Below are 9,966 nucleotides of genomic sequence, written 5' to 3'. Positions count from 1 at the left end.
TTTCATGTTGTATAGATCCGAGGGAAACAGTGGAGGTTTTCATTTTCAAATTAATTCTTTTGTAAATCGCATTTACTTTTTCGTTCTCCAAACGAATCCCCCTTCGTAGGTTTTTATTTACTTTTTCACGAATGAAATTCGTCCTTTTGCAGATAAAAATGTTCTTATTGTTCATTGTTTGTAATAAAATTCATATTAAATTAAAAAATAGTGCTAACTTTTTTTCTGTGAATGAGATCATTTTATTTAAAAAAAGATGAGCATAATCTACGAAAAAATTAATTTTTAGTACAGAACCTGTAAAAGAAGATAAACATTCTTGAAATTGTGATTTCTTTTGAAGTAATAGAACTGTAATTTGATTTAAAACATGGAAAGCATTTAGAGAACTTAAAAATTCCACTGCATTGTGCTCAGCTGAATAAAATTGCAGTCAATGCAGATAATTTTTATTTTGCATGAGGATTCACTGTCTAGTAATTGCAATGAAGAAGGACATGTGCCACAGTGACATGTTTAAGACAAATTGATCTTGTTATTATCGAAGCGATTATTAAGTGTACTGTAATACGCGTCTCTAAATTGGGAAATTACATTCTTTTAAGAAAGAAGAAGATATTTATTGTAAATAAATATTGAAGAATATGCCTGATTTTACAGTCCTAACTCAAATGTGGGTGTCGGAATTATCTGCTTAGAATTGGAAAATAATTTGTACGCTAATTGATTATATCTTCCAAAATGTATACCCCACAACATTTTAATTTGATTAAATAAAATACTTTTTCTTATAACATTTTTATGGTCGTTGGCAGTCAATGTGTTAATGAAAATAACGGACAGTCGATTTTGCAAGTTACACACTTTTGTGTTACATTATGATGCAATTTTCTCGGATCATCTGGATTTAGAAATGTATTTTTGTCGGACCTTCGGTATTGAATAACAAATTCTATAGCTACGTAAGACGATATCCATTCCGATTTTCTTCAGAATCAAGTATTGGAAATGTAAATATACCGTATCAACTGATCTACGATTATACATAAGTGAAATGTATTATTTCACTATTTTGGTTAATTATGAAAAGTGTAATTCTTTACGCAAATTTCCAATTTAGTACTGGTGTCTTTATAGGTGATATTTTCAAAGACACTAAAAACTGGTTGCGAAAATTTCTACGTCGCAATGGAAAGATACTGTGGTTCATGAATCACTCATCCTGACTACACCCATTATTTTCGCTGTCATGAACAATTCGGACGTTTTACTTCTTCGCCGAAATTTCTTATTAATAGAAGTGAAAGGTCTGCATGACAAATTAACAAATGTTACCTATAGCGTGGAGAAGATCTTATTTTCATCTTTGCAGTTATGAAAAGGAACTCGGTTTTACAACAATTGTATTACACAATTATTCTCACTTCATCTTTCCACATTCACTCGCCCATACCTAACACATAACTTTAAGATATTGCATAATCTTATATTTTAATTTAAATTATAACCCTCGCCTCTATTTCTATTTCTACTTAAATCTGCAATGCTAGAATTACCGAGTACTAAAAGCGACTAAGGAATATTGTTTTATAATAATGACAAGATTGTGTGTGGATTAACTCAAACTTCGTATAATATATGCTTCAGTAAAGAAGTTTATAATAAAATTTCACATAGAAATGTTCCAATGATTTCAGTAATTGTGAAAGAAAAAATCAGAAACAAATCATGTCGTCTGGTTTATTCTCAACCTCCTATTTTTTTCTTCGTATCTTCTCTGTCACCTTTGTCATCCATTGTATCGTCTTATAACACACTCCCTTCCTCATTCACATCTATTCCAATTTAAAATATTAAAAATCTATTATAATTCAAATTTATATAAAAACTCTACTCTAATTTACAGTTCCATTAAAAATCTACTATAATTTATATTCTCATTAAAAATTTTATTATAATTTAAACTATATTCAAAAACTCATCATGTTTAAATTTTTTTTTTTACCCTTATTCAATTATAATTATAATTAAAATTCATTAAAAATCTATTATAATTTATATTTATATTTCATTTATTGTTATACCCCTTTCAATGAGCTTCTAGACAATGGCTAAAATAGTTTTTTCAGAAATTGCAATTGGTTAGAATGATAAAGAAATAAAAAAATAACGTTCTTCAACTTTTTTATCTGAGCCTATAACGAAAATCTAAAAAAACATTTTGTATTTTTGAGTCCAATTAATTTATTTTTGAGTGTCACTCATTGAAAAGATTTATTTTTGAGCTGCACTCATTCAAAAGATGTAAAAATAATCGCTTTTTAGTTGAGATTTGTGAAAAACTTATTTTCACGAACTTTATATGATAACAGCTTAAATGATATCAATCGACTACTGAGATCTACAAAATGCATTTTAAATATTCCTTATTCCATAAATATAATATTAATTATGTACAAAAAACAACCCAAAGGCACAACAATTGGTCAATCTATGACTCCACCACCCTAATAATAAATGAGATAACTGGTGGCAGCGGACAGATCCCTACAAGTTTCTGTGTGCTATCTTTTCGTAGACGGGACGTAATTTGCGATTTATTTATAAATTTCGGGAACATTTTTTCACATAATGTATAAGATAATCTGTACTGTGAATTAGAACTGGCTCGGCCTCCGCTTTGTACGTGACTGTTTCTCCAATCGTCTTCCCAGAGTGAATAGCCTGAGTGGAACGTGACAGATATTGGCATCTGACAATTTGAATTCGCTATGTGAACAGATTTGATGCTGTGTAACAGTTGATGTAACTTTAAAAGAAAATATTACATGCGTACAATCCAAGCTCAGAAAACTTCGAGATACGCGAGCGTCTGTCTGCCGTATGGTACGTCACTGACCGCGCTTCTATTGGGCTGACTCAGACGCACCGTTATTGGCGGGTTGCCATAACTTCGAAAGACTCTGAATTGTTCATATCTTGAAATCACAGCCAATACTACAATGCGGTTAGCCATAATGTTAATCACATTTTGGCATCGACCTTTTAAAATTGTTCCACCTGTTGCTGCACATCCTCTGGCCAAAATATTTTTTAAATATTATATATACAGGGTGTCCTAAAATTATGGTATTTCCGAGAAATGTGGGGTTCCTGAGATTATTTGAAGTAACTTTCTCCTTTACAAAAATGTTCTCCGAGGCATCGTTAACGAGTTATTAACGAAAAACACTGACCAATAAGAAGCGAGCTCGGTTCAGAAGAAGAAGAATCAGTTCCGTTCATTGGCTCGGCCGCCACGCGCCAGCTGATCCCACCTCTCATTGGTCACTGTTTTTCGTTAATAACTCGTAAACGAAGCCGCGGATCGCATTTTCGCTAAGGAAAAAGTTACTTCAAATGATCTCATAAACCCCTCAGTTACCAGAAATACAATAATTTTAGGACACTATGTATATGTACACGTTTTAATTTAAATATCATTTATATATTTGTTCTTTAGCTCTGGTCATATAAAAAATAGATTGTAATCTACGAAAGCATCGCTAAATAGTCGATGAAGATTTTTGAGTGTCACACCAACAGAATACCACCATGTATTTATGACAAAAATGAAAAGGTCAAATACGAAATTGTAAAGATATCAAAAGAACTAAAGGAAAGCGTTACGTTACTTTCAACTTATTACGATTATTAAAAGGGGAAATACATTTTCATTTAACTTATATTTTTTACAATTAACTTAGATAGTTTTTACTTTGCATAAGGATCCGCAGTTTAGTAAACGATGGCAGGGCGACATTAAACAAACGATGCAAACTGTATGTTCAGAAATGGAAGTATATTTTTACAGCGACGGTACACGATACGCACGCACATTTAATGCGTTTCGAAATATATTTCGAATCGTCATCAAAAGGAGAGGAATCATAAAATTGTTGTTCGTTACGTTACAATAAAAAGCCTTTAACGTGACAAGAAATAAGTAAAGTTACACGAAAGTATATACATAATTATTGTTCAGCAAAGTATTTCTTTTTTTGATGGTTATTTTCGAATTTCCAGTTGAACAGAGATACGAATCAATGGCGGTTAGTGATTATAAATCGAAGCTACAACGAACTCTAGATCTATGTCGCGGTTGATGTTTCAACATCGGTTTGTGTGTTCGCTTTATCAAAATTATATTTACAGAATCGGTTGGTATTTCAAGCTATAGTACGCTCTCGTGTGATAACTGTAATATCTAGGATCGTGTCGCATGTTGATTATTTCCCTCATGTCCGCAGATCGTTTGTGACTTTTGTCTAGATTCCGTTCGTCGTAGGTCCTCATTGCACGTTCGGCCCATTCTTGGGCCCGCGGCGGTTCACGGAACAATCCTTTTTGCCTTTTGTTCAAATAATCGATTACGTCGTTGTAGTAATTTTGTCTGAAATAAAAAATTCAACGCTTAATAATAATAATATCCGAAACGCGTCGCTAGATTGCGGGTTTTTATACAAAATAATAATTTTCCAACAGGGTTGTAAGAAATAGAAATCGAATAAAAATAAATTGTTTCTTCTAATGACTTTGATTAGTCGAAAACAGCGCAACAATATTATAAAATTCTTCGTATGTCTTTACAATTCTACATTTCAGCTTCACATTTTTACCATAAATACATAAAATCCGCAGTCTATTTATGTCATAATTCAAGTTATTATAACGCATACTATTTAAATAAATGAAAGAATTAAGAATCGAGAGATTTGAGTTAATATAATTTTTATTGTACATATGTTTTTATTGTTATATATTGTATATATATTTTATTATATAATAAAAGATGCTCGAATGAAGCAGCCTAAGTGACTGACACAAGTCTTTCTGATTTCAGGATTAATATTTTGATAGGATTCAAAAACTTACCTATACAAGTAAATGTAATCGTAATTTAGAAAGAGAGGACGAACCCAATGATGATTATAATGTGGCGGTTCAAGTTTTAATAATTTAACTTTTTGCTTTTCTGCAGGTGCAGCTGCTGCAGCTCCTTCTGCTGCACCCTCAGCTGCTCCTTCTTCAGCAGCCCCCTCTGCAGGGGTGTCGTCCATTTCCCATGGCGCTGCTTCTTCGTCTGCCCACATATTGCTTCAGAGATCCAAAGATAAAAGGGCCTGAAAATTGAAACGCATTATATGTAAAGTTAGTGGCTAAAACGATGTAGTAGAATTCCATTTAATGTGAACCTCTTGTGAGACAAGCAGAGTTTAGCATTTTATTCGAGTAAAATTTTATTTGAGCAACATTTCGAATAAGACTTTATTCGAATAATGTTTCGAATGGGTGATACCCTTTCTAATTTTAAGATTATTAATTGTGGAAATATGTAATAACTCGATCTAAACTTATAAATAACAATAAGACTTATATCAACTAATTTATTTAAGATGATTTAAATAATGGCTTTCATTACTTACTTTACACATTTCCCAGTAAAAAACATATTTTATGTGTGAACAATTGCATAAACAAGAGTTATTTATAATTTATAACAATATAGTATTATTTTTATATACATGCATGGAATAGAACTATGTTTTATTTCCGTTAATTCAATTTTTTTCTTGATTAATATTGATGAAATACACTAAACGAGGTAAAAGAGACTTAGTATTTTGATCACTGGACGCTTTCTTTAAAGAATTAGGGTCATGCTTTTAGTCATCTAAGATAACATGACACAAGTCATTCTGATTCAGAATCATGTTAATACTGGTTTGGGTCGAATGGAAATTCATTATTATAGTATATTTCGTTTATATTTTGGTTTCATAAACGACATCTCTGAAATGATAATAAAATAACTATTAAACTGTAAAAATTGCTATATAACTATTCAACAATTCATTTAGCGTTAATAATAAACGTTACAATTCGGATTTAACTTTATTAATTTGTCTAATTAATATAACAAACTGATTTGAAATTGAAAATGTATCGAAAATAATTTACAATATTCAAACCGTCTAAATTGGACTTTATAAATTATATATAATTTAAAAATTAAAATTTACATTTATAATTGAATTTTCTTACTAAAATTTGACACTTGAAATTTGATGATACGATATAATTCGAATCGAAAACTCAGATATCTCAGAGGTCGTATGAAAACATTTCTATCTCAGTTGTTCTTGCTGTTATACCATTATTCACAGGAAAATCAACTAAGTTAATTATGGTGACAAACTATTCCTAATTGCATTGGAACATAATGTGCTTAATCTATTTGTCCGAAGAATATCGATGCTGAAGAACTTTCGTTTCACGCGAAACTCGCAGCTATTACTCTCAATCGATATATTTAGCTAATGAGATATATTTAACAAAGAGAAACGGGTCACCTTAAGACACAACAAACTGTTTGATTGTGACATCGATTAGTATTTGTAGCTTGATCGAATTCGTTCTTCAGGCGTACAAACATTTCATAAACGAATTCGCAATGGCGTCGAAAATCATCGCGAATTATCCGACGTTTCCTTTATTCGCGTTAAAATTTATGAATCATTGTGGCATTAACGAATCGATCAAATTCAAAATGACCAAACTGTCTCATAGAAATATTCTCAATGATTAAAATCACCACTGTCTATCCACCTCTTCTTTTTTACGTCACTTTCAACAGTACTTAATTTCATTCCTTTGTAAACTATACGATAGTTTTCGCAATTGTGAATGTAAGATGCAAATAACAAACAAACATTAACTCCAAATCTAGAAACTATTGTTTTAGATATCACATCCACATGTAACAGATCGTAATTCCACAAGTGGTCGCTAATTGCTATTAAGCAGACGCAGCAATAAATAAATAAATAAAAGAAACATGAAATAATCGTATGTGGTCAACGAAGAGAATGATTAAATTAAAAGAAAAATGGCCGCGTCACTTTCGAACAATCACCAAGAACATATTTCACTGTCACTGCCGACATTTCCCAGTTAATTTCACAGAAATTGTTATTCAGAGGCACACTCGTTGACATCGTTTCGATTGAAACGCCTGTTAGACCATCTGGACGTAGCAACATGGTACCTGTAATGCGATGGCCACACGTCAAGCCACTACCTCAGACTGCAAAAAAAATACTCAGGCGAACCTTGCCTTGTTTCGCTTTTATTTTAGCTTATAAGATTTTCCACCGGTCTTCCCCTTAAGTAAAAGGGTGCCCCCTCTCTCCGCGAACGCGACCGGAGCGGGGATTTTTGGCAAGCAACAATTGTAATCAATTGTTACCACAGAGAGCAATAAGGTACTTAGCACACATGTCAATTCATTAGCCAATGTTACGACGGGACACGTACACCGTTTAGTCCCAAAGTTTAGGGTCACCACCTTCTCGTCTCCTATACCGTTCTACGTTCCTAACATTCGACATCTATTTTTGTTAGTTTTTCTTTAAATGCTACTCTCCTAACGTCGATTTCTTCTCTACTTAATAATAACAGTGTCGTTACATTTCTCGAGATTATAGAATACTGACCTTGTTCTACACGTTATGTTTTTCGAAATTTTTGTGTTTCCTTTAGAAATCATGTATATTTTTTTATTTTTAATAGACAGTATACACAGAAATTGAAGAGCACTTGTTTAATTTAAATTCAAATTATAATAATTTAATACGATAGAAAATCAAGTATAAAAATTATATTGCAAATATAAAGTAACTTTAAAATAATTTATTACGTTTTCGTGTAAAACAAAGTAGCTTATTGCCGTATAGCAGTGTTGGGCATCAATCGATTAAAATTTTTAATGTGATTAAATGATTGATGAAAACTATTAAAGGCATTAATCGACGAAAAGTCGACGATTGAATTAATCGATTGATGCAATTAATCGTCAGTCGTCGATCGTTAGAAACAATTAATAATCGTTAATTATTGAATGGTATTTCCGTTAAGAATTCTCTTTATCATTTTTATTTTTTTATTGTATTTTATATTTACAACTAACGCAATTACTGTTAATCATTAATTACAATTAACGATTAACAGTAAAACTTCAATCGTTAGTTGCCGATTAATTTTTTGCCCAATTTTACTCTATAGAAACAAATCATTGGTTGTAAATTAACGTTGTGGTTAGTATAGTTTATTACGAACGAATTTTTATTTGTCGAACATAATATCTTTTGTTAAAACGATATACGTTTTGGATTTGTTCATCACTCTATGCTGAAAACATTTGTCTTTATAATTGCACGCAGGCGGTCGCGCTAAATTTACAGTTCGGCAATCATAACAAATATGACGTACGTAATAACTTTTATTTATTTATAGCTTGCATGCTAGAAAAACTTAAAGTACGTATCACTCGATGCAACTTTATTTCGTAATAGAATCATTGACACCGTACCCTGGTTTAGATTCTAAACGGCTGCTGCATGAATTCTGACCGTCATTTTTTCATTAGACAGAAAGAAAGAATCTTACTTGTTCAGGAATTTGTTCTTCATTGAACTCATTTAGAAACCGTACTGTGTCGCATTTTTATGTAGCCTTTTACTAAATGTCTGTATGCTTACCAAAAATCGTTACAGTTAATTAGCAGGATATTATAAATCGTAATATTAATTTATCAATCTGGCTACTAGAATATACAGATTATTCTACGTTGATGATGATAGATATAAGAACAAAGAGTAAATTAAATGTTTTCGTATGGAGTTTTAATATTTAGAAAACGAAATATTTGTTCAGGTTCGAAAATTAATTTTTACGATAATCTCTTCCTAAAATTTTATTAGGATCCGCAAAACCAGTGAATGTTGTAAAAGTAATTCTTGTCATTTAACTTAACTTTTCAATCGTGATTTGGTTAAACGAAATACTTTAATTTTATAAAATTGTTGAGGTTTTCGACGTGTTAACGTGAATGTTTAAACACGAATAATGGCATATAACATTTAAAATAGAAAACGACTTGGAAGACATGTTTTCAGCAACGATGGTTCTGTATGAGCTCAATGCTCGCCTCAAAGACTGTTTTATTGATCCCTAATTTAATAGCTTGCGTCTGCATGAAATATTATAAGCAATTGTATGCACGGCGTTGTAGCGTAGCAGCAGTGCCGAAAGAATTTTAATTGCTGCCATGGTAAATTCTCAAACAATTCGCACTGCACCTGTTTATTCTTTCGAGTTTACAGACAAATGCAGCTCCCATAAATTTTCTCGTCTATGCCGCAGAACTTAATTGCCAAGTTGAATCCATAAACTTGTATTCCTTCGGCATTCGCGGGTAATGCGCATACTTCGTGGAAGTATTTACACGATATTGAATAAATTCAAGCATCTCCATTGTCTTCTGTGTGTTCGTGACGTGTACATTGGTAGAAACAAATTCATAACAATCTAATTTGAGAAACCAGTGTCGTTAAAGTGAAATTTTGGCACTGGCTACGACTGGACCATGTAAACTAATTGGATTCGACGTTTTAGCTATTTCAAGTGAAACGATTCAATTACTGGCTCTCGTAATCCTATTCATAGCTGAGACAACTGAAATTGATAAATTGTAAAAAAATCAGTCAATCAATCTTTTCTTAAATCCAAAATATTCCTAATATATCTAAATTATTCGTTAAACTTGTCAATTTATAAGATCATTTCTTTTTTATGTATTATGTCCATCAAAAAATGAATATTGTATAGAAATCATTACATTTAAAATATAAAATGGAAACGTTCACTTCGATCCTCGTTTACACTTTAAAACAGCATTTGGCTCTAACAGTATAGCATTTTGCATCTTACATAATGGTCATCATTTCCAGAATATTCGAGATATAGCAATTTTTAGTGACGCCTTATAATCATCACCCGATTGCTCGGTAGTTTCAGTGTGATTAAATAAATCGCTCGAATTTTTAAAAGTGAGAAAGTGAAAGACTTGGGAAGAAATAATAGTCG

General features: G+C 31.7%; 1 protein-coding gene and 1 long non-coding RNA gene across 2 annotated transcripts in view; one reads left to right on the top strand and one right to left on the bottom strand.

Moving 5' to 3' along the window:
• LOC143258888 (uncharacterized) overlaps positions 1 to 5,085 on the top strand; it is a 186,985-nt gene extending 181,900 nt beyond the window's left edge. The window contains exon 6 of the long non-coding RNA XR_013032828.1: positions 5,021 to 5,085. This is a non-coding gene — a long non-coding RNA (uncharacterized LOC143258888). The remainder of the gene's footprint in view (positions 1 to 5,020) is intronic.
• Positions 3,821 to 7,185, bottom strand: fln (flightin). Its single transcript, XM_033468591.2, has 3 exons — positions 7,088 to 7,185; positions 4,915 to 5,162; positions 3,821 to 4,432 (listed from the first exon to the last, which is right to left on the bottom strand). Exons 2-3 carry the CDS (start codon positions 5,130 to 5,132, stop codon positions 4,189 to 4,191), a joined length of 462 nt encoding a protein of 153 aa, XP_033324482.2. The 5' UTR covers positions 5,133 to 5,162; positions 7,088 to 7,185; the 3' UTR covers positions 3,821 to 4,188.
• Positions 7,186 to 9,966: the final 2,781 nt, after the last annotated feature.

The sequence above is a fragment of the Megalopta genalis genome, chromosome 2, assembly GCF_051020955.1.
Source record: "Megalopta genalis isolate 19385.01 chromosome 2, iyMegGena1_principal, whole genome shotgun sequence".
NCBI lineage: Eukaryota > Metazoa > Arthropoda > Insecta > Hymenoptera > Halictidae > Megalopta > Megalopta genalis.
Note: the sequence above shows the minus strand (reverse complement) of the source record. Positions and strands in the feature narration are given on the sequence as shown.

Coding starts and splice junctions, on each gene's coding strand:
- fln (XM_033468591.2), bottom strand. CDS start 5,132: ATGTGGGCAGACGAAGAAGCAGCGCCATGGGAAATGGACGACACCCCT. Junction 4,433..4,914: donor GATTACATTTACTTGTATAG/GTAAGTTTTTGA, acceptor TTTTTATTTCAG/ACAAAATTACTACAACGACG.